The sequence below is a fragment of the Atractosteus spatula genome, chromosome 14, assembly GCF_055471065.1.
Source record: "Atractosteus spatula isolate fAtrSpa1 chromosome 14, fAtrSpa1.hap1, whole genome shotgun sequence".
Taxonomy (NCBI): Eukaryota; Metazoa; Chordata; class Actinopteri; order Semionotiformes; family Lepisosteidae; genus Atractosteus; species Atractosteus spatula.
The window spans coordinates 1622583-1647661 of NC_142719.1; the positions used below are offsets into that span (position 1 = coordinate 1622583).

The 25079-nt window shown below is 44.0% G+C and overlaps 1 protein-coding gene across 1 annotated transcript in view; it reads right to left on the reverse strand.

Annotated features, from left to right (window-relative positions):
• Nucleotides 1-5653: 5653 nt before the first annotated feature.
• ptp4a2b (protein tyrosine phosphatase 4A2b) overlaps nucleotides 5654-25079 on the reverse strand; it is a 34351-nt gene continuing 14925 nt past the window's right edge. Inside the window, exons 2-6 of the mRNA XM_088931767.1 lie at nucleotides 19354-20070; nucleotides 18259-18351; nucleotides 12571-12701; nucleotides 9685-9759; nucleotides 5654-8350 (exon numbers count right to left, since the gene is read on the reverse strand). Coding sequence (XP_088787893.1) covers nucleotides 8239-8350; nucleotides 9685-9759; nucleotides 12571-12701; nucleotides 18259-18351; nucleotides 19354-19449 — 507 coding nt within the window. The 5' untranslated portion in view covers nucleotides 19450-20070 and the 3' untranslated portion in view covers nucleotides 5654-8238. The remainder of the gene's footprint in view (nucleotides 8351-9684; nucleotides 9760-12570; nucleotides 12702-18258; nucleotides 18352-19353; nucleotides 20071-25079) is intronic.

Sequence of the window (25079 nt, forward strand, 5' to 3'; positions counted from 1 at the left end):
GCCCACAGCCCCGAACCTCTTTTCCAGACCTGCGCCTCTACCACCTACCCTGAAAACGCACATGGGTGCCAAGCGACATGCACAGGGCAGGAAGCCCAGGCCTCCATCTCCTGCACCAGAGAGTAGCGTCCATCTGCCTGCATACAGGCAGGAGCTCCGCCTGCAAGCGGTCCTACTGGGCTCCTGCTGGGCCAGACGAGCAAACTGGGAGAAACGGACAAGCACGGAATTAAGAGGAGGAAGCAATGTTTTTTTCAAAGAGATCCCAGTTCTTAAGAATTAAAAAAAACCCGACATATTTGTAGTTGCAAAACGAAAACTAAAAGACATGTCAACAAAGAAGAGAGTTTTTGGAGCAGGTAGTCAAAACTCTGCTTGATTCTAAGGAAGAAAAAATGGCTGATGGAAAAGTTGTGACTTGTGAGCTGCGTGCAGTACAATGTCACTCGCAGTTTTTGAACATTTCACGTGGCAAGGTAAACCAAGATGCGAGTCCAGCTCGTCTGGTGCGCTCCGCACACACCACGGCTCACAACCCAGGCCGCAGGTAAAGACTCCACCACAACGGCGCTGATGACAAACACCAGATCTAATTAACTTCAAAGACACTAAATCCCACTTTGAGGATTCAATGTTTCTGCTCTGAACCGCTTGCGAAAAAGAGAAGAACAATGCTTCCCTTTGCTCAGAAGCGCAGTGCGTGAAAACAGCAGTCGTGCGTCAGACCAAAAACTATTTATCGGAAAACAAGTGCTTTGTCTGTCTAGTTCAACATAAAATATTAATATTGTTCTTCCTGTGCTTCACCTGCAAATGCCAATATACTTTTCACCCAGTTAGGTTTTCCATGCCTTCAGGCTGGCGCTACGCGTTAAGGCTGCCACCACCCACAGATATCCAGGTGCCTCAATTTTACAGAAAGATGCTGGAAGATTGTTTATGAAGTGCGTTGTGGAAACTCTCATCCACCAACTAGACGCAATTAAGTGACAGAAATAAACGCACCACTAAAAATAATAATATATAATGTTTTCAGAACCATTACTAAGCTAGAATCCTGTAGTGCACAAAAAATACAAATACTGATCAGAAAAATGGTAACTGAACTTTCTAAACTCAATGGACATGACCTGTAGCACCTGCGGCCTTGAGACTCCAGAGTAGACTGAAGGAGGTAATTCATCAGCTCATCGTGCTCCAGTCTCAACACTCTCAGGCCCTGCAATCACCTGGGACATATTCAGCAACCAGATGATGTCTTTGCACTTGGGAAAGTAGCAGGCTGCCTTACAGGGGACGGTGTGTGGAAATGACCGGCTGTGATTGTCATTTCAGGTGAAAGTTCCCAGCTAAAAAGCACACAGGTTACCTGAGGAGGAGGAGAATGAAGAAGAAAGACGCCACGTTTAGACGGCAGAGATATGTGCCAGGTGAACGTATCAGGTGAACAGAGTGGGATAGGATGTTTGAGAGAACATGGGTCAAAGGATATTGCTCTATTCCACAGTACATAGGCAATCACAGTGGAAGCTTAAGACGTTTCTCTCCTTTTCCTGCATTGCTCAGTAAGAAATAAGCTGGGAGCCGCTAGTAACCTCTAACAATAAAGCATCACTTATGGTGCTTGCTTCTGCATTATTCATGACTACTCCAAACAGAACTGATAAAATACATTTCCAAGTGTTGCTACAGTATAATATGAGATAACGTGCCCATTAGGCTAGAATATTGCAGGACTGTCACTTTTAAGAAAAGAATACAGTTAAGTATGCTTGAGTTACATAGGCTTCCCTGCAAGTTACACAGACACAAATGGAAAGATGGATTGATAAGTTTTTAACTCACAGCCAAGAGATTAGATATGTAAACTGTTTATATGACAAGGTATGAAACTGATCTTATCTATAAAACCGAGACACTATCACAGCATGGGAGCTAGTGGCATAAATGCAGTTAGACAATGAGCTATATCGCCCTCCATCAGCCACGGCTGATAAATGAAAATTTTGATCCTTGCTCTCTCACCAATAGATGGCAGTGCCGTTATAAGCAAGAGAGACGATTTAACAAGTTGTAAAAATGCAAGCCCTACAGAGCTGTTGCTTAAACACACGCGCTTAAAACTGCCCATTCATTTCAGTCCATCCTTTTTTCATCCTGTCGAAGCATCATTCCTTCAATGGCATTTTTCGCTCCACAAATATCTTCATCATTCTGTATGCACGTTTTAATTCGTTTCTATTTTATTGCTAAATCCAAACTGCAAACCCACTTGTGGCTGGCAGATATATTCTGCGTGAGTGTAGGCCGAGGAATCTTGAGAAGGAAATACCACGCCCAGATGCTCGGTTAGTGTCTTGATGTGGTTCAGAACCTACCGCCATCTCCAACCTCTGCAGCGGATGAGGTTTTAGTCAGACGTGCAGAACCTGGCCCTCTTGGAGTGGGTCCCCCAGAACCCTGCCTCGAGGAAAGCCCTGCAGAAACCTCACTGCGGGTTACCCTACAGGGCCTCCATCTCACCCCGGGCGGTGACCTGGACATCCATCCCTACGTTACGGCAGCATCCTGCTCCATTCCGCTGACGGCCAGCAAGGCTGCACCCAGGCAGGGCGGGGGAGTCTGGGCGCGTGCCAGCCGCGAGAGGGGCCATACTCCGTGGGTGTGAAAGCCCTATTCCCACCCCTGTTGTTTTTGTTTGGATGCACCGTGGAAAACTGCCTATACGATTCCTCCCCAAGGCGGGAAATTACAGCGCCGAAGACATTGATTCGGCTCCAGTAATTTCAGCTTGGGAACCAGCCCCGCGGCTGGCAGGGCCCTTTTACAGTTTTCATTCATGCATTACAAACAAAAGGAAAAAGAGGGGATGAGGCCGATTTCGGAAGGCAGGGCTGCTGAACTAAGGCTGTCTAGTCTGCGAGCCTCTGTCCCACCCCCAGCCTGCGGAGAAACATGACGAGCGTGCGCCTCATCAAGAGCAACCTGCTCCACATAGTTGTAAATTACTGCTTTGCGCTTCACGAAGGATCGGCTTCACTAACCAAACCAACCAGTCTTCAAAATGTTCCTGACGAAAGGAGGGACCGAAGAACAGCACGTCAAGTGCTCTGCTGGGTACTACCTTTCCTCCAGTTGACTTAAAGCCAGATCACACGGGGAAAACATGACACTGGATCGCGCTGTTCACCGGGAGGCAGTCCGAATGCCAAGCCCCGTCTCCCAGAGCACGTGCTCTCCCCCTGCCTCCACGCAGCCGTGACAGGCGGAGCCCTGACGCGTTCCAGGCAAGAGAGCTTCCAAAGCACCTTGGCAACGACGTACGGCAACAAACAAACCAGCAGGGCTGCCAGGGGCCAAAAATAACCGGAGCTGAGCTGCAAAACAAAGCCAGCAAGTCTCTTCTCATCAGCTTTGTTTGCCAATTTGTTTTGTTCTGCTCGGCTACTTCAGCGGTCACAAGCAGCCCTCGTGGGTGTCGGGGCGTTCATATTTCCCTTCTAGATGAGGTTTGGATTTTTTTTTTCCAGCTCTTGGAAATGATGGGTATATGACACAAAGCTGTAAAGCCTGCTGACCTAGAACTACAGATGGTCCAGTAATTCTGATGGGGGGGAAGGGGGATCTTCACTTTGCTGAGAACAGGTGGCAGCTCATTATTTCTGCGAGCATCCCTGACTAAGCCAGTCACACAAATCGCTTGCTCACATCATGAGTAATCATGACTCAGTCTGCCAGGAGAAACCAGGCCAAGCTCTGCCCCAAGTATCACGCCTCTCACACACCAGTCTGAAAATATCGAAGGGAACCCTTGCCCACCTGCATGTCAGTCAACTGAGGGCAACATTCTCTCATCCTAGCGTTAATCCCGCATCAGCAGGGTCCGCTTGTCGGCACGCCCGTCTCCATTTGGAGGTTTGAACCAAATCTTTGAGCTGAAGTTGCCATTAAATGCAACCGAGAATACTCCAACCGGCGCGTCGCTCTGCCTGCCGTCGGAGAGCAACTGAGGGCAACATTAACACAACTTAAAAAAAACATGCTTTTTTTATAACTGATCTGAAATAATCACCTTGTGATTTTCACCTCCGCAATCAAAACATCAATTTAAAAGGCCTTGTGTTAAACCAGAATCTTATATAGGCAGTGGCCAACATGCCTTAGAAGCTGTAGTTTTTCTTGTAAAAGGCACAAATACAAGGGCGGGACCGCAGCAATCTCCTTTTAATGATCTGTACAGGGATGCAAAAATTGTCCTCTCTACCCCTAAGCATCCTCCCCACCACCTCAACCACTGGAGTCAAGAAAAGGGAAACGAATACCAAGAAGACTGAAAAATCTTTCAGAGACCTCGGATAGCTTCAGGCTCTTCAGGGAAGGACTGGAATGAGACGTGAGAGCAAGGAAGGAAGCAAGTAACATCACAGAGAGTGGGAGCATCTTGTCGGCAACCGTGCCTGGATTGCGGAGCGGTGAAAGGAAAACGAGACTGTGCGCGTCTGAGGGGGCGCGACTGGCGCAGCTGAGCAAACGATGTGCTTTCTTCTCGCGTTCAAGCTTTCAAGTACAACCCCCTCTTCACACGCCCTGACCGCCGAGAAGCACCCCGTCTGGGAACCACCCTTTTCTTAATGCACTGACCGCTCTCTAAAAAGTATATTGGGCTCTGAGCGAAAAAGAGAAACTTTAAACTAAAAAAAAGTTAATAACATTAAGACTTCTGTTCACTGGTGCTACAAGAAAAGTTATTTTTCCTAAGATTAACCTAGGTTTCAGTCTGCATCAGCTCAAACTACTTGGGAAAGTTTGTCCATATTTTGTCTCAACTGTAAAGAAAAAATTGGTTTAACATTCATAGACAGCAGTAAGATCAATACCTCAGTCAATGAGTGATTTTCCACTCACTTGTAGGCACTTTTTAAAAAAACATATCTGCCTACTCAGCTCGTCCTTGCACTTAAGCTCTTGTCCTTGGCCATCTGGGACAATGGAAAGATAAAAATCATATCTTTCCAATTCATTCGCTCTCATCTACGATTAGCACAGCGCGTCACAGCCGAGGCAACTGGAAAACACTCCACCTTATCTGTTCTCTGTGACGCCTTCAGCGACGTCAGAATATGTTGCATTAAATGTAGAAGAACAAATGCTTTTTCTCTGCTTGCTCCTTGTCCCTGACCATTCACCACTCAGAGGCAGTTACTGCGCACAGCTATTGAGTTTGCAGTGCATCACAAAAATCCATTGACTGCAGAGGCAGTCTGATGCAAGTCCAATGGCATTTTTTCTAGCAAATTCAGTTTTAACCACAAATAAAGCAATAATTAAAATTATGAGGTGGTTGTAACATTTCGTGAAATAGTGAACGTGCACCAGAGAGAGCGAAGTCATCTTGCTCAATCTGTGAAGAGAATGCAAGATGAAGGGGCCCCTCAGCAGTCAGTGTAGAAAGACTACTGAGCTCCCACCAGAATGATGAACAGTGCAGCGTCACACAGCGATGGGAAAATAACCCACATCACGGGCATCTCGGTCCTCCAAACCAGCTACTGCAGAAGACTCAGTCCTACATTCACAACCGATGTCCTGGGGATTGTGTAGCTTTAGGGCCACGAGCGCGCACACAAAAAAAATACCAGTTCCAATGTGATTGTTTGCTTTGATTTAAAACTTTATTTCAAGGGTTTACTAAATGTACAAGCCGTCAAAAAAAAAAAGTGATGTTCTCTCCCTTTGTCCCCGGCCCCTCAGCTCTTTCAGTCGGTGATGGAACTTGGCACAAACTACATGATAGACTAAATTCTGTCAACAGGAAGAGATTATAACAGACACTTAGGATGTGTTCAACCCCATAGTTTTTTTTTAAACCATTCTCTGCCTTCTTAAGAGCCCCCTTCAAACTCGTTAGGAAATCCACATGACCTCCTGAAAACAATGTAGATACGCAGCGCATCTTTCTCAACAAAGCTTAAAAATTAAAAGACTGCAATTTAAATAAAAAACACCCCCCTTAGTATAAACACACCCAAAACAGAAAAATCAGTTTGAGAAATATAAAGCATGAGGAAAGAGGGAAAAGAAACACAGGAGCAGAAACTGACTTTGTCTTCTTTCCTATGGTGCAGTTTTGCCAATAGAGATTTCCAAAAAGCAGTCAACTGCTACCACACAGCAATGTTGGATTTAATTTGAAACATTATGTTAAAGGAGAGACTGGGTTTGAAAACGAATACTAGGTAATCGCCGTCACTTTACAAAATAAAAATGGTGCAATTTGTCTGCAACAACTATACAGTAAATCTCAAATTCCTTGACGGGGAATAAAAAAAGACTGATGGATATTGCGCATTGGTGTGCTAGGTCAAGCGCGCTAGCGGCCGCAGCTACTAGCATTAAGGCATACTGGCACGGGACAGGGATGAGGATAACCTGCGTTTCACCCCTCCATATGAGGAGCGGCTTCAATTGCTTGTCACCCCTGTAAATGCGGTGCAGAGGCCCACAGCGTCACTGCCTGCTCGCTGGGCAGCTTTCATGCAGACCAGCCAATAAGATCAAATCAACAGTCCTGTTGAAGCTGGATAGGCCTGACCTACAACAAAATCTGGAACACTGCATTGCCCGTGCTCCCCACTGAAGCGGTGGGTGGGCAAATGATTTTTCGTTTGCTGAAATAAGAATGACAGGCCAAGGGCCTAAGAGAATGTAATTTCTAGCTCAGTGTCTTAACTCGTGTATCATACTTCACTATTACAAAAAATGCCGCAAGAGAGCACCCCTTTGTAATTGCTCTACAGGCCAAGTGTCAAACAGATGAATGAGCACATTCTTTAGAGATAGAAGCCGTCGCCTCACAGTCAGAAATGACAGAAACATTAACAGCACTAGGACAACACAGAACAAGAAGATAACCAGACAGCTTCACTTATACTGCCCGAGCTTTCTTCCCAGGTTCCTCCAGGACTAATTATTCCTAAAGTGCTGAATCATTTAGCCACAATGATTTAATCTAACCAGGCTCGGAAAAAACAATTTTAAATAAGCTTGGCGAAAGAATTGGTTGTCCGTTAATTAGCTGGTATGTGCCTACATGATCATTGTATACTAGCATGTGAAGACATGCAATTTGATTTTAAAACAATACAGCAAGTTGAAAGGATAAGTTCAGTATATCTACCTTCCAGAAAGAAGAAAAACGCTTCCAAGACCAAAATACTTTAAAAGAGGAGAAATTTCATTTTATTTAAAAACAACGTTAAAGGAAGCTGTTAAGAGATCTGACTGGCTGGGAATCCTCCCACCCTTTCAACAATAAAATTATGGAAACGCTAAGATACACAATGAGATGAGTGTTGCCATTAAATGTTTCTTGACACCTTACAGTGGTGTTGAAAGAAACGTTCTGTAATCCAGCAGTGTGACTGGGGTGAGGCCTGTGTTTTTCCATGCAGGTGGCAGTACCTTAACTGGCAGATTGTCATCTAGTTGACAATAAAAAAAAATTACAGGAAGCTCTTGGGACAGTAAAAGGGCAGGAAGAAGCTTTTTGAAAGCAATGCCTTCACCCTCATAACAGAGCACCTTCAGACTAGGGCACAGAGAAACCGCACTGCCCATTCTCTGCCAGCAGGGGCACATACAGAGGGGTGGCCGAGAGGGAGGGAAGGCAGCTTTAACAATAGTGATTCTAGTATTTAAATAAAAACTCTAAAGGATGATTAAGAAACGACAATTTCTGCTTTATTATAAAATCTCATTTGACCTCCTCCCTCACCCCCCCGAGAAAAAAAAATCATAATTACTGCATTCAACCGGAACCTTTTGGACTCTGTGCAAAAGTTTACTGAACTAAAAACATTGCTGAGGTTTCCAAAGAGTGATCTCTGCACCCCTCCGCTCCCCGGCCCCAAGAAGCTCCAATCCACCCCTCCAAAATACAGAAACTGATTTTTGTTTTCAGGGTAGACAGAACAATCCAAAAGGGACACAATCCATCACCTATCAAGTTCCAACCAACCACGATACAAAAAACAACATGGAATCCTTCACCACAATTATGAAGCTAAAATATAGAGACATTTATCCTTTGTTAAAAACACGCTCCACCAAGCAGACTGACCACGTAGTTCCATGCTGCAGGAGGCTCATGACTGCGAGGGCATTTTTTTCTTAATTTTCTCAATTCATTTTTCTAATCATCATCATCATTATTATTAACTCCCCCCACCCACTTTCTATCTACTGAATGCAGCAGTTGTGACCGTTTGCGTCCTTGAATTTCAGGCGCATCTTGGGTCGGTATTTTTCGAGGTAAAGCAGCTGTTTGGAGTTGAAGGCTCCACGTCTCTTCCTGAAATGCAAGCAGGGAAAAAATGTTTAGATTACAGATGCATTAAGACCGTGTCCAGACGCAACACCTTGTCCCGTCTTTAGGACAACAGGAATTTGAAAACGTACGGTTTCACGCTTTGAACCTGGCCCCCAATGAAGCCTCTGTAACACTCTTTTGACCACCCGCCTACACACGTGCTCATACAAACGTCTTGCTGCCCCATGAAGCATTTTCAGGGCAAAGATGACTGATAAGACCCAGTCATTTTTTGCATGAATGAAATGCATGTGCTAACCCAGCTGATGCTTGATTGCTTGAAAAAGGTTTTGAAATTGAAATTGCTTGCTCTCTCTTAGTCAAGGTCACTGTTTTACAGCAAGGGGTCAGTAGTAAAGAGCACAATTTATAAACTAGTTTGAGCTGCCTGAAGTGCAACAAATACAAGATTCAAGGCAGCAGCATGGGGGAGCGGTCAGGCCTCTGGATTCCAGGCTTAAGGGTAGTGGGTTCCAATCCAGGCAGGACACTGCACTCGGATTTATTTGGTAAAGCCTCGGCTCTATAAATGGGTCTCCAGAATCAATAAATGAGAATTTGTTCTCAATGGACTTGCTTGGTAAAAAAAAGTAGCTAAGCCACTCCAAATTAACCATGATTTTTCTGCCTGGTGTGCACACACACACTAAACAGAACCACAATTGTAAACAGGCTAAGAGATCCTTAGTCAGCTCCATGGCAGCAGATTTGTGATGCGGTGCTGTTTAAGATGATTCTGCTCATATGACTAACAAAAAAAAACAAGAGGGGTCTCGTAATAACTGGGATTATTACGCAAATATTAAAAAAGCTACAGTGAAAAACATGGTAACAAGCTTACAGGGTAGCAAAGAAAACCACAGCTTGAAACAAAGAAAAGTTTTAAATGTTTTGGATGAGTGAAGTCCTTCAAATTCAAAGATTCCAGTCCATGAAAGAGGAGGAGTTTCAGAGTAAATTCACTTGGAGCCAATTCTAACCAAGAAAGAATTCTAATCCTTAAAGCATACATAAAAACAAAATTCCCTTTTTAGTCATACACTAACTTCTGTATGAGTCTGGAAAAATATATACTGGAACTAGTTTTAACATGTCTTTCAGCGGTACTGCTTAAGGGATCTTTGACAATTCCATAGGTAGTGTTTGTTGACTAGCCTCAGCCTAGAAATCTTCAGTCTGGACAAAATCTACAGCATTGTATAACCCAGTTATTCATATTACAATCATTCTCCTTCACCTGCAGCTGGCTCTAGTGCCTGAAAATACACCCATTGCATTCTCTCCCACAATACTGCAAGGACCAACATATAACTTACTGTCGTATAAACTGGACCGCATCCTCGTACTTCATTCCACATTCAATTAAGGCTAAGGCCACCAGGACAGGTGCTCTGAAAGACAGGGAGCTGCATTTGAGCGCTGGGGAATCAGAAGTCGGCAACAACAGCAAATGAGAACAGAACCTCTCTGCAAAAGGTCACCGAGGGTCCGGACAAACTCAAGATGCTTCCACGAAGAGTTACATGACATATCCCCCAAGGAAATGAAGCACTGGACCCCTCCAAATCATCTTAAATGCTGACTGGAGAAAGAAAACAGCAGTGCAGTAGGCAATCTGGAAATAGTGGAGTATAATCTGCAATGAAAAGTTCAGCTAAAGACCAGCCTTCAGGAGAACAAAAAAAAAATCAACCTGTCGAAGGTAGTGGTTACGAAAAACAGACTGGTATATGTTTTTGATAAACACTTGATCGGAAGTTCCGAGCATTACAAACTGATTTGAGTAAACATTTGACATGAAAAGCCAATGTCGGACTAGGGATGATCCATGAACAATCTAGTTTAGCTTTAACTTCAAAAAAATTTTACTACCCAAAACCTACAACAACAATGCAATGCTCATAAAAGCTCACAAATTCGCACAATCTGCCAATAACCATTTACAGTAGTCGGCCAGACCCATCCTGTTTGATAAAAAAAAAACTCTTGATACCCAAGTTGCAGAAACAGGGTCATAAAATATTCACCAGCGCATAAATGCCAACAGCAAAATGCTACCCTAAGGCAGTTTGGTAAGGCAATAAACTTCATTCCTGGAAAAAGAACAATTGCCCAAGTCACATATTTCGGGAAGAAGAGTCCATTCATTCCATTCATTAAAAATCTTTTAATACCACAGTCCCTACATAAACACAAAGTCAATAAACCCATCACTTGTCACTCTGCTCTACCGTTATCATAATATCACCACACTTCTGCTAAATTCATGCAGTGCTGTGAAGAAAATTAAAGATTTATGCAACCAGACTAGAACTACCCTTCCTCTTCAGACTCGGCTCCTGTATGGTCTAGCAACATCTAGTTTCTTCCACCCACATTTTCAATTACACTGCTGGTCTTGATAGCTGCATAAGTGTAACACTTTAGGTAACTGTACCATTAATGAAGTCAATGCCTCATGCGATTAATTGAAAAAAAGCCTTACGGAAAACTCTATACCCGCCTAATTAAAGAAAAATAATTAGCTGAACTGAACGCCGGTTGGAACAAAACCCAGAAGATAAGGCCGTCCAGGAATGGCGTTTGAGACGCCAGCGTTGGTGTACAGCAGGGAAAGGAAATGTGTGGTTAAGAACAGTAAGAATCCTCCTGAAAGGTTGGGCTTCTGCCACCTGCTGTCAGGTCCGGCAATGTATCCCTGCAAAACACACCCCTCCCCCACAACAGGGCCCGGGCATGCTTGACTCACTAAACAGGAAAACAAGAGTCATGGGATTTTGTTTAAGCAAAAGAGGAAAAAAATAAAAACAAAAACCCATTAAAGTCAGGCTCTCCTGCACAGTAATTTGGTTTTTCTCGTTGTCTCTACACTGGTATTTAAGTGGCTTTTTCAGGCCTAACCAATGTTATACTTGGAATGTGGTTATTTTGCAATTTTTCTCTCAAGTTGCAGAAGACTAAAATTACCCTATCATTTTCATTTGACTATGTCTTTCCTAATGGCTCTGGGTCCCAGATCACAGCGGCTCAGCCTCCCTCGGTCAGGGCAGGACCCAAGGAAGGAGATTTTTGAGGTTGTGTGTGGGCTGGATCTTCCGAGTGACAAACTGAGTGAAAACATATACTTCACCCACATGGCTTTCACGCATGTAATTTTCCTTTGTTCACAAAATTGGTGGACGAATTAAAACATTTGAAGGACAATAAATGCTTCTACTTAAAAAAAACTGTGGCAAATCCAGATTCCAAATGCCTCACTCACAAGTAACTAGAAACTGTACAATGTTTATTTCAAGGAAAAAAAACTTACTGGCACTGAAACAAATGGATACTTGTAGCAGTTCACTACAAATGTTTAAGTGCCGCTGACAGCATACATACAATATGGTATACTACAGGAAAATGACACTTGTGATTTCTATTTAATTTTAAAGTCTTCAGAACTGTTTAAATGCACCTATAAATAAAGCTGAAAAAATAATGGCAAGAAACTTTGTCCTGATTTACAGATTCAAAAGAAAATGTATACATGGATATTAAGAGACCTTAAAATCTATTCCAATCAACCTATATACTTGACCACAGGGGTGTTTATTCATCCCTGCTACAGATTGCCCAGTGAAATAGAATTAAAAAAAAGATTAATTAAGTACCTGTGTACCTTGTTTCAGTGCCAATAAGTATTTTAACAGAATTCTGGATCATGCTCAAGACAATAGGAAAGGTCTTCCAGCTAAGTATTGATACAGAACAGTTCTGGAGCAGGAGTATTGCTGATCTCTTAGCCATTAAGACTGTTCTTTAGCCTGCAACAGCATTACAAAAGAGCTGTACAATTGTGCAATTTTAAGTGTAGATAAGCTTACAAAGAAAACTAATTTGTTCAAAAGCAGTCATATTATATATGTGAACAGAATATGACTTTTATTCACAAGTCTACAAAAATGCTTATATAAACTAAAAATCTGCAAGAAACATCTACTTCTTTTACCCATCTTTGAAATGTTCTGCATGGCAATGTCTTCTCAGCGGCCGACTGCTATAAGCCTCTTAAAGGAAGAACGCAGACTAGCTCCCTGTAGGCCAGGCTGCCTGGCAGGAGAGTGACGTCAGAAGGGCGATTCCCCCAGTCACACCAATGGAAGCCACCTAGTCTTCACACATCCATCCTTGGCAAGTCCAGGTCTGTGCTCCCCACTCACCGGCCCAACCCCGCCACGCAGTGCACCGCGATGCAGCACCCCGGCTCCTCCCGGAACTTTGTTTTCAACAGATTCAGCCAATCATCGACGATCTGGCTGGGGGGTGGGGCTCCGTCGTCGAAGGGCCAGTCCTGAAAGAGGGAAGAGGAGGACGGCTCTTACTTGCCAGCTCAAACCCGAGCCACGGGTTTAAGGCATTGCCAACGTTCAGCACAGCAGCCTGAAATCAGAAGACTCGAGACTACGGCATGGGGTCGCCACCGAATGTTGCCAGCATTTGTAAACAGAGCACACAGACAACCGGTTTGCCACAGGACAACCGGAAACCTTTGATCACTGCACTATTTCAAAACAGTTTTCCTGGCTTCACATCCCTCTGAGATAAGCCTAAAGTTGTTAGAGACGGCAATCAATCGGAGTCAGACTTTGGAACAGCAGTGCTCAATTATGCATGCAAATACTAAGCTAAATACCATTTGAAGAGTTTTTATTGAAGCACAGAAAGTTAATTTATCCCATTAAATGAATTCAAACAACATTCAAGCTTATACATTCCTCATGGGGCAGAACTTAACTTCCACTGAAATTCAAACTATTTTTCTTCAGAATGTGATAAGGACAAAGAGCCACAGATACTTGGGAATACCCCCAGAAACCAATGCCATCTCCAGGAAAATTGCAACACAGCAACTAAGCAATAAAAGTTACAGACGCAGACTGACAGTCCTGAAGGTGAAGGCCGTGCCTGCAGCCAGGGGAGTGGCATACAGATGACATATCCTGTCTGGGGCGTGGAGTGAGGAGGTAACTTTCTCCACTTGGGGGGGTTTCAAAGCTATGACCTGGGGTGGGGATTGTCCCTGAAGACTGGCCTGTGTCTGCTTGTGTTTTAGGACTGCTCAAACACACAGATCTCCATGTGGAAGTGGCCCAAGTCCAGCCAATCGGGATTCCTGCGCAATGCTGGACTTGGATGCTGTATTCCTGTGGATCCCAGTGTCCACAGGAATACAGCTAGCACTCCCGCGGACATACACAAACGCGAAGTGTGCAGCTGTATACTGACTCGTGTTATATTTGGGAAAGGGAAAAAAAACAAATGAACGTAACTTTTATGTCCAAACATTGTGAGCTTTTCCTAATTTTCATAAAAAACAAATCTAACTATTACCACATGTCACATCAAGCATTAAAATATTTTAACAGATGATTGCAGAAGAAAGGGTATAAATCACGTCAGTGATCATCTGACAAAGGGCAAATCTCTGCTGGTTCCCGAAGAGCGGGGAGAAAAGCCTGCTGTAAGTGACATCTAGTTCCTTCTGCTGCTGAAAGGCCTAGACTCCAGCTGAGCTGACTCCCACACAGTGCCTGCCTGCCCTCTGGACAGAGCTTCTCCACTCACCCCGTAGACCGCAGAGAAAGCAGAGCGGACACCTGATGTTCTGCTAGAATCTCCCAGACTGCTCCAGCCCACGCGCACAGTCCCCAAACCCCTCACCACACACCACCAACACCTGCATTCACACTGTGCTTCTTAGATGTCAGATTGAATAAGGAGGATAAAATCTGAAGTGCGATTTTGCAGTTAAAAACCACTACAACTATGTAGTCCATAGGCTTTAAATTTGTACATAACTCCACAACAGCAGCACATTAAAAAACCCATCTGGCCCCCTGCTGTTTATGACAGGACCACACGCCCGTCTTCCTCACACCCAGGAAACACGGGTTTTTCTTGGCAGAAACCCAAACTGTGATGATGATACAAGGAAAGCATTCAGACACTGAACTAGGTTTATCTATACCTGATGAAGTGGTAAAATTCCAGAATGGTGCATCGACTCCTACAAAAAGCAAACCGTTGAGTTGTGGGAAGACAGCCATGCTTTGTTCTCAGCTTTCATAACCATTGTCTTTTAGCCACAGGACCAAGGCATTCTGTATGAATGTTTCAAAGGACAGAATGAAAAGGGGTCTGTGAAAGTCTGATGCATTGACTGGGAGAACACCTACAGATATCTAGAGCACCTTATTGGGGGGGGGGGGCTAATGGGTGTTCAGGTCTTGCCTGACCCAGTTACTGAAATGGCTGAATCACTTCAACTTGGTAAGAATCGACTTCCCTGCTCCACAAACAAGGGGAGACGATCTGGAAAAGATTCAGACAAGGAGAGACAGCAAAAGCTGCTGATGTTCAGCTGACAATACTCATCTCCAGGCAAAAAAAAAACCCTTTAAGACTGCCTACAGCTGTGTTTTTGGAAAAATACCTAAAGCCAGTACAAAGAACCTTTCTAAATTTAAGCACTACAAGATGTAACAGAAAAAGGCTTCTCAATTTACCTCTGCTGGCATCAAGTCCTTTACTTTCAGAAATTCACTTGCATTGCACTGCTGCGGCCATCTTTTAGTGTACTGCCCTCAGCTCAACACCAGGGGGAGCACACAGAAACCCACGATGTTCCACAACCCCTGTAAAACCTTTGTGGCCTGAATTTTATGTTTTCATTAAAAAAAAGTGCTTGTATCAGACACAAAAATAATATTTATAAATAACTCATTCATTCCTAATACTACAACAATATGTAAAGGCAGAGGGACTTGGAATCTGGGCTTCTAGCCTGGTCGGACTTGTGAGTCCATTGAGTTTCTCTACTGATGGGACTTGTTACGACAGGTCAAAAGGGCCTTTCTGTCAGGGAAGGCTGGCTGTCTTCCAACCTGCACTGCTGTGGACTGCTTAACGTCCAGACTTCATCCACCTGTTTAAAGATCAATTTGTTCAAGACCTTAATGGAAATGTTATACTTTTAACTAATGAGTACATGAAACTGAGCGTCCATATACATACCAATGAACATGCTTAGGATGTGTTGTATATAGCAATGTGCAAATTTTAACCACTTACTTTACCCGATGAGGATCAATTAAATTCTTATGATTATGATTGCCAAAAACAGATCATGTTTTGTTCTATAATATTTAATCAGTTACAGTCACATGAAAAAGAAAGTACACCCTCCTTCAATTCAATGGTTTTACATATCAGGGCATAAATAATCGTCTGGTCCTCACTAAGCTAAACTCGAGCTCCAAGCAGATTGGTAAAAAAGCATCCTCCTCACAAACAATGATCACAAAACTGTTATACTTAAATTTTTTTAAAGGCAAATCACACGATCTGGTCATGGAGAAACAACAGGCATGCAAAGTGGAAAAAGTGGGGCTCATGTCAAGTGGGAGAGATCAGAGGTGGATTTGGAAGCACAGATTTCATTTTTATTTTCAAAGCTTCAAAGCATTAACACTGCCTTGTCACCTAGTAATAAAGCACAGGCACTATTGCTTTTTATATATATTTTTAGATTAATCCTTGCTGGGCTCACGGTAAGCACTCTTGGAAAATGGTCAGGAGTCTTTGCTAATCCTCTAGACCTCAGCCGTGCACATAAACAATTTAATACCAAAGATGAAAGACTTTATCATTACATTAGCAGCTGCTCAAATATCTTTTTCCATAATCACTGGGCGCAAGAGAGGGGCAGGTGAAAACACGGGTTACTGTAAAATCTGATGGAAAATTGATTTGAGTGGAGCTGCTCTTTGGACAGAGGACAGGGTTGGAAGTGGAGAAAGATGATCAATGGGAGAGACGGAGATGAACACAAAGGAACAGCGACCTGGAAGACCGGACGAGAAGAAAGGCACCAAGTGTTTAATTTAGCGTACAGACTCTGCCACATCTCTGTGACAGAAATAAAACAGCTGCAGCTTCCAACTAGATGGTAATGTCGTCAAGCTATGAGAACACAGAGAGAGACTATTTCTAAAGCCATGAACAGTCTTGAAACAACATGAGTCACACTATACAACACGGGCCGAGGTTAAATCTGAAGTCTCATTTACCTTCCAATCACATACGACATGGCTGATACTGGTGGGTATATCAGCAGTTTGATTTAATCCCGGCTTCAGTCTAATGCAACAATAAAAGTAAGGTGTATTGTGCACAAGCAGACTGGCAAGGAGGGATTCTCGCGTGTGTACGCAGCGGGGAGTAGGCCATTACTTTGGTTTTTTTGTCATTGCTGTCCAGTTTGAGGTGGATTCAGCTTGAGCTATTCCCCTTCCCCTTTGAGCTTCAGTGAAGAGTGGAAGACAGAAGGCAGATCCTAGCTTCTGTAATGTTGAGCACGTGTAATGTTGGCTGCACGCATATCCTGGCTCTCCTGAAAGGCGAGTCTAGATCACTCACCATCGGACGACAAAAGCTAAATGCAACATCTAAAAATACACACCTAACATGCTTTGGAAACAGCATAACATCTGAGACACCATCAGCCTCCTACTCCTCTAGGCCCTTTCAAGAAGGAGCCTAAGGAAGCCTTTCATGTTCCTCAGTGTGACGTGTCCTAATCCAAACTGTACTAACCCAGGTATTCTTCCCCACACAGTCACAGAACACTGGGGCACAGCCAGGCGAGCAAAGTCCCAGCTTATATTTAGCACGGACAGCTGCTAAAATAGTGCATCAGGGCCTGGGAATCGGCTTTGAGGAGACAGGCAGGCCATGGATTACTCCCCGTTAGAGACGAGGAGTCCCGAAAACTGCAGGCGTCAGGCAGGGCTGTCAGCTGCAGCTTTGCTGGAGGTTAGCTGAAGCAAAGGCATCCGTGAACAAGAGGAACAGACGATCCTTTGTCTGCCCTCAGCATCGTATTCTGCATGCTAGTTCCTGGACGGATGACGGGAATTCCCTTGTTAACACCACCTAAGACAGCTAAAATGCCCTGCATCCCACATTTATAAATTTGTCCCCTAACCAATGTGGGAGAAACCCAAAATAGCCAAGAGTTAGACTTGCTAGGGGTCTGTTCATCTTTTGAATGGTTAGTATGGGACAAGGTACTGTATCTTGCCAGCATTTCAGTATGCTTTCCACAATTACCAAAAGCCCTTCCTGAAAACAGCTCTAGAGTCTTTATACAAACAGCACCCATGCCCTCTCATATGCACTGCTGTACATGCTTAATGAACACCCAATATTCCAGCAGATGAAAAGAATTGCCACAAACCGAAAACGCAGAGGAATGTTAAAAATCTGATGCTGCAACAGAAGCAGAACACTTCCGTCAAGGTGCTGACTTCACAAAATTGCTGCAGTCCAGAGTGAGTGATCACTGCAACAGTTCCTCAAATTCACCCTAAATCAGTTCTGTGAAAAAAAGTCTTTCTGGCTTCATTTCTTTTACCGTAAAAGAAGATAAAATTAGCTAAAGCAGCTTACAGTATTTCACGTGGCTTAAAAACTACTATTCTGCACAAAAAGATCAGCATAGTATCAGGTAGCAGAGCTCTGCACAGTGCAACAGGTCTCCAGAGCAATCTTGACTTGTGGAAGAGCAATGTTACGGCAGTAAACTAGTTTCCTGTATGAAAGTATTATGAACAAAACCCCAGACTGAGGCAGTTACATGTTAAGCAGAGTGTGATCGAGGTATACCACGAACTTATCTCGTCACCTTCTCACATGGATGCCAGGGCGCAAAATAAATATGCGTATGCAAAAAAAGAGTCCTGACCACTCTGAAGGTCCATCTGTATTACAATAGAAAGTTCATCTGAGCAGTCCATGAACAGAAACTTCAGAATCACATGCCAATGAGCAACAGAAAGGTCTCTTACCAAGACTTGAATCCCTTCCTTCTCCACTGGCGCTTTGTCGTAAGTGGCATCGCAGACGCGGACCAGCGTGTGGACTCCGTACTTCTTTAGCTCCTGAGAAGCCAAAAAGGCAGAGAACCAGTCATCACAGCCTTGTCAGAAACACCATCATGAGACCATACGAAAGGGGTGACAGGCTGCCAGACCAGTGAAGACAACAGGTCCTGACCTACCAAATAAGGAGATTTTCATCTCTTGTAGTCATGCACAAAATAAGGATCTGCAAGGGATATGGGACTCAACCTAAATCCAAGACATTGCAGAGTTGGGCAAAAGCCATTTTGTAACTGGGCACAAAGTACTTGGCATAGCATGGAAGAGCAATGAATATCACAATTCTTGATCTTAAACCTTAGACACGTTTCAAGAAAACCACTCACTATATTGAAAGTTGGGGTCTTAAATAACCACTAAGGCAGTGAGCATCACTCCACAAAAGCTGCTTTATAAACACTATATACTGTATATTTGCCAGCAGCCGTGCCACCCTGCAACTCACAACTGACAACTCACTGAAGCTCAGGTCTGAGCCTGCCCAGTACCTGGATGGGAGATCTGGGAAAAACTAAGGTTGCAGCTGGAAGAGGTGTTAGTGGGGCCATTAGGGGGTGTCTAATGGTGTAGACAGAGCAGGGGTGTAACCCCTGGCCAAACGTCCCCCTGGCCTTTACCAGTCATGACTTTCTAATCCCCATCTCTGAACTGGTTTCATCTGTTCTCCCCACTGAGAGCTGGTGTGTGGGGAGCGTACTGGTGTACTATGGCTGCCGTTGCATCATCCAGGTGGGGCTGCACATTAGTGGTGCTGGAGGGGATCCCCATTACCTGTAAAGCGCTTTGAGTGGAGCGTCAAGAACAGTGCTATACAAGTGCGAGGAATTATTATAATGGACCTCAAGACCTCAAAAGAAAAATGTGGGGGTATCTTACAACAGTGAGGATGAACAAAGAGTCACATCCAAGGTGTACTTAAAACACTGACTCCTGGCTCTCAGATTTAGGATACCTCAATTATTAAGTCTGAATATGACTTGATAACGGTGCACTGGGACTTACCTCTGTGAACTTGTTCAGAGTGGTGTTGGTGGGATTGTGGGTTATCAGAAACCTCATGCTTTCATAGGTGATCTCGACGGGGGCAGGACGGTTCATGTTGGCAAGTAAAGAAAAGACTACGCCAAAAAAAGATCTAAAAAATTGCAATTAAATTTAAAAAAAAGTGGACTTTGGCTCAGATGTCAGCGAGGACTTTTTTTCTTTACTGGCAAATGTGCCAAGTAGAAATATATATATAAAAATTAAATTACAAAACTTAAATAAAAGGGGGGGGGGGAAGGCAACAGGATGTGGAGAGAGGAAACAGGGGGAGGGCAATTAGGGGTGTCAAGTCCACAATGCCCCCGAAAAAGAAAAGGGGGAAGGGACTATCCTTCAGTCATCCAATCAGACAATTGCAACAGATTACCCCATTCAGGAGAGGTGGTCTGATTGGAGGTTTAGAGAGAGGGGGTGGAGTCAGAAGACAGTTCAGCCTGTGACGGTACAGGGCGTCAGCCAACGACTACGAAGGTCCCCCCAGGACTGGTAACAGCAGCAGTTCAGTCCCAGCTTGCTGGTGTCCAAGGGCGTCTACGGGGGCTTCTGGGCGGCGTAGTCTCGGCAAGGACAACCGGCGGTTCACTTGTCCGCGAAGGCGAGGTGCTGTGCCTGGCAGAAGTCTCCGCTGACGCTCAGAAACGCCATAAATGTGCGGACCAAATCAACACAGAAACACTGCAGAAAAACAGAGATGGGGGAGAGGGCAGGTCAGGTAGTGCAACGCATTCACACGCTTCAAGAACTGGGATTATTCGGAGAGTCAGCCATGTTTCTTTTAAAAAGATCCTAAAATCTTCCGTACTACCTCAGGGTTTCACAAGCAGGAGCTCGCTTCAAGACGGGAGCAGATTTACTGATTAACCTGTGGTCCCCTTGCATCACTCGAGTCAGCTTCGAAGTGCTCGACTGTCCCATGACACACCAGCCTGTTCCCTTGCAGCAGGTAAATATACAGCACCAAACATTCCTGGAAGTACACTGCAACTCAACACTCCCGAGGTGCGACTAAAACAGAACACCGCAAATCCTCCACTAGGAGCCTTCTCATCAAAGCATGCCTGTGTCCTTTTCACTTGTCACCACAATGCTCTTGAACAGGAATCCAATGGAATCCATTTTGACTGTTTGAAAAGTATACTAGTCAGCACAGCAAGCAAGCAAAGGCTTACAAAACTCCATTCAAACAATAATAATAAGGGCCTCCCTGGTCACGTGAACGAACAAATAAAGTTTGTTTTCACTGGCGTAAAAGCTGAAAAATTTCTCCTCTCACTTTTTGAATTCCTCACAAACACAACACGCACGGAACAGGCCAAGTTGTTTTGCTCAAAGAGGAGGTTCTGTTAGAATGCATCCTGGCACCGGAAGCCTGCTGGGACCAAAACTCTCCAAAACTGCATCAGTGTGGAAACTGGTCACAAAGGTGCAGATTACACAGAGGCAAGACTTCAAAGAGCCCCGGCTCTTATGTTCAAAAGCACGTCTGCAGTGGCAGAAGCCCAACAAGAACCTGCACTTCAGTACCAGTTGTGCTTTGGATGACATCCAATGCACGGCTTTAAAAGTAGCAGCTATTTTAAGACCTGACTAATTACTAACCAATCAATAAAAAACAGAATTCACGGGATCGACAATAATAGGGCCAACATGGCAGCACTACTTTAGAACTGCTTAAAGAGCTGTCTGGAAAGCAAAGCATATAATAACTTAAGAAACAGTATTTTAATCTTGCACATTATTAAAATATATAACCAACAGACATGCATGCACTGTGATAGCAAAATTCATGGAATCTTAAATTTTAAAAATCCAGACTCCACAAATTAAAGTGAAAAGAAATGAAGTAAAATAAAAGCTAAATTAATTTGCAATATGTGGAGCATTTCAGTTTTTCCTCCCTACCACCACACTTTTGACACTTTCTGTAGGGTTCATTTTATATTGATTCTATGTAACTACAGTTTTATTTAGATCAACAGGCGTAGCAAATAGCGCCGTACAGACCTGCATGGGTCTCTGCCTCTGCGTGTTGCTTACAGCTCGCTATCTCACTGCACCATCGCTGGAGTTTCTGTAAAAGCCAGACCTCTTCCCCTTTGCCAGGAACTCATGCAAATTTCACTGACAGATGACATCTGAAATTACAGCGCTCGGGTACAAAACTCTGCAAACGCTACGTCACAAACCAGAAAGACCACATGCCAAAGAAGAAAAAAAAGAGCAACCCAGAAACCCCATCTAGCTGCGAACGTTCTCGTGGGGACACGACAGCCCACAGGAGCAGAGACAGGTGCTCCTGTCTCCAGCCCCTGCACCAGCGTGCTTGTGAAGCTCCCAGACCACACAACATCAACACTCACTGCCCAGCTGCTCGCAGGCAGAGCTGTGCATCGGCTAACTGGAGCACACACACCCTATACGAGCGCTGGCGCCCAAGAGCAACGCGTGAGGCTTCGCAGGAAACGCTCTCAAGCAGCATGAACTTGTCTCTGCCAGGGTTGTTCACTGACAGCGAGAGGAGAGCAGGGGCTTACACTCTTGCAACTCCTGGTTTTAAAAGCTCGGAATGAACACTAAACTGACCTGCAGCCTTCCAGGTCTACCGAAGAAAATACAACCTAAACTGATCAAAAACCATCATCTTTTTGTTACAAGTCTTTGTAAAGTGATAACCGAGGCAGGCCAATAACCATTCTCTACCCAAGACCTGTATGGCTAAAGGCTAACTGAAATCATTACAAACATAGGTACAACACTTTCCTAATGTTTAAAATTACTACATATTGGGTTTCTTATAAAGCCTGCAGGATCCAGAGCAATGAGGATCACTGTTCTACATACCCACTCATCTTGATGACCTTTCCCCATCTTCTCCATAGCCTGCTACAGCCAGCTTGTTAAATATTTAATGGATAAATCAGCAGGATCAGTGTAACAATTAAGTGCTGGTTGTATAGAAGTACTGTAGCACAGTGGCCTAGAAAGGTTGCATGTTGAGCAGGCCTGCCCTGCACATAGCATATGAAACCGAAGAACACTTCAGGTGTGAGTTTTTAATGTGGCAAGAGTGGATGTGAGCTCAGAAGAGTCTGAGCTGTATCAAGAAACCTCAGCAGGTTTCCATCACAGCTCATACACTTGAATTCACATCTGTCAAAAACGGCTTCCTGGTAAGTTCAACACTTTCTAGCAAGGTTCCTCTGTTCTCCATTTCAAACTGAACACAGGCCTAAGAAACTTGCTTTTTGTTCCTGCTTAAAACATGCACATTCAAAAAACAATTAACAGACATAAATAGGAGTACTACAGACTGTTTCAGATCAGAGGGTGAACAGTGCTTCCAAGTTTTGAATCGATGCAAACACTGACCATGAAATTAGCAATGGATGTCCCACTGCTTTTAAACCAAATTCGACTAAAATCCTTTTAAAACCATGTGCATAGAAACTGCTGCTAGAGTAATACTACACCATTGCAGCAACCCCACAAGTGAAGGCTACAATCACTTATGTTCTAGCACTCAGGGAAATAAAAACACAAATGACACAAATGACCTAACAGACCAAGACTACAAGTGTTTCACATGGTTCACCTCGTACCCCTTAAAGCCAGAGAGTCCTGTGCAATGCAGACTTCCCGTTACCCAGTGTCAGATGCGCACTCCTTCTCAAGTTTACTGGCAATTTCCACAATCCAGATGCTGGGCTTCCATACGACAAAGACACTGCAACTGAGTCATGGAAAACCACCCATGAATGACCCCCCACAACATGAACCCAGGGGTGAAGAGAAAAGGGGGGTAGCAGAAGGTTTCCACAAACCTTTAATTCCACACATCTTTGTAAGGAACAGCTTTCCTTTACAAATGATCCAGAGGAGGAGTGACTGTACACTGCACCGCTAGAGAAGACATTAACCCAAACAAATGATAAAAACACACTTATCTTTCTTCAGGCACCTACTTACAGAAATGTAATCTGCCATTATTGTTCACCTATCTGGATATGTGAATAAAATTCAGGGGAACTTAATGTTTCTTGACGAATGATCTTCTGAAATCTTGTTGAAAAGTACCAGACAGCAGTGATGAACATCAATTATGAAAAGTACATAAATGAGGCTTATTTAGATTTAGAATTACTATGTCCTCAGCACTTTTTATGAATAAAAAATAAGTCAGCCCTTGGGTTTCCTCGCTGTTCGGATTTGAACTTATGAAAGTGAAAATGTCCCAAAGTTATCAACATGTTCATGTAGTGTAGCAAGACTTTAAATAAAAATAAATGATTTAATATCTTAAAATACTATCCTCCCCTCATCACTGATACGCTATATCAACAGTGCTAAAAATACTAAGAAGGGGACTCCAAGCTGGTTTCACAACCCTCAGCAAACAACCTCTTTCCCAATGTCTAGACGGGAACATCTTGGAAAAACTTGCCTTTTTTTGCCATTTGTTTGATTACTTTGTCTGGAAAATGCACTTTTCTGAAAGGCAAGAACAGGACTAAGGCAGAGATCTACAATGAAGCATTCGAGGACGTAAATGACAAAATTAAGTTTGTATAAAGAGGAGTTATTGCTTACTGCTTTGCTCTAATTTATACAATCATAAAAACTGGCATGTCTTTAGGCAATCTGACCTAACGAAACAACTTCCATGTAATCTTTTTAAAAACCTTAAAAGATAAGACTGCTCTCAGAATAACTCTTCGACTGCTTCTGCTTCTACTAGGAAATCAAGCGATTGTGCAAAATGACTGATCAGTTTGAGAATTTCTCTGACTGGGTTATATAGAGTAATCCCTCTAAGGAAAGAGAAAAGGCACAAGAAAGGTGCAGCCCTGCTAGTAGGTCAACTAACTTATCCAAAGCAGGGCTGCGGAAGCCTATCTTGGCAAGTCGCGGGCGCAAGGCAGGATATACCCTGGACAGCATGCCTGTTCTGTGACAGGACACACACAGACAAATAAACACACGTCCACCAGGTCCAAATTCCCTAGAACCCAATTGTCCCACAAGTACATCTTTGGACCGTGGCAGGAAACTGGAGCACCCGGAAGAAACCCACGAGGAGAACACAAGATCAGAATCAATCGCAAATCCGAGAGGCAGGCTCAGCGATGTGCCAGTGCTCGTGGCCTCGCGCTGACAGCAACAGTTGGCCCTTCTCCCCCCCCCCCCCATAAAGGAATATAATGTGACCTAGGAAAGGTCAAAAGTATGAGATTTCAAAACAGCGCCAGGGCAGGAGACAGAGCAGAGGCAGCTCATTTGTTCCTAGGTGCCAGAATCGGGAGACTGCTGCTCTGAACGTAGATGACATTTTCTGGAAATAGCACCGGAGCTCCGCCTCTCCTCCCAGGCAGACGCGCCGGCCAGGAGTCCAGCGGTACAATTACTCGTGGGTACCAGCCGGGGGAACCGGATACGTCTCCTGACAGGAGCCGCCTCACTGCCTCACAAAAAGAGGAACAAATACTCTGACAGCTCCAAGAACACAGTGCAACGTGAGACGGGCTTCAGAGCTTTTGCAACATTAACATAATACTTTGAAAAATGTCTTCACTTACATCCATTGCATCAGGGCTGGTTTATGGTGAGACGGGAAAAATCTGTAAGGAATCATCTAAAAAAAACTGCATTTATCTTGGGTAGCTTCAGTCCCAGATATGTTTCAACCG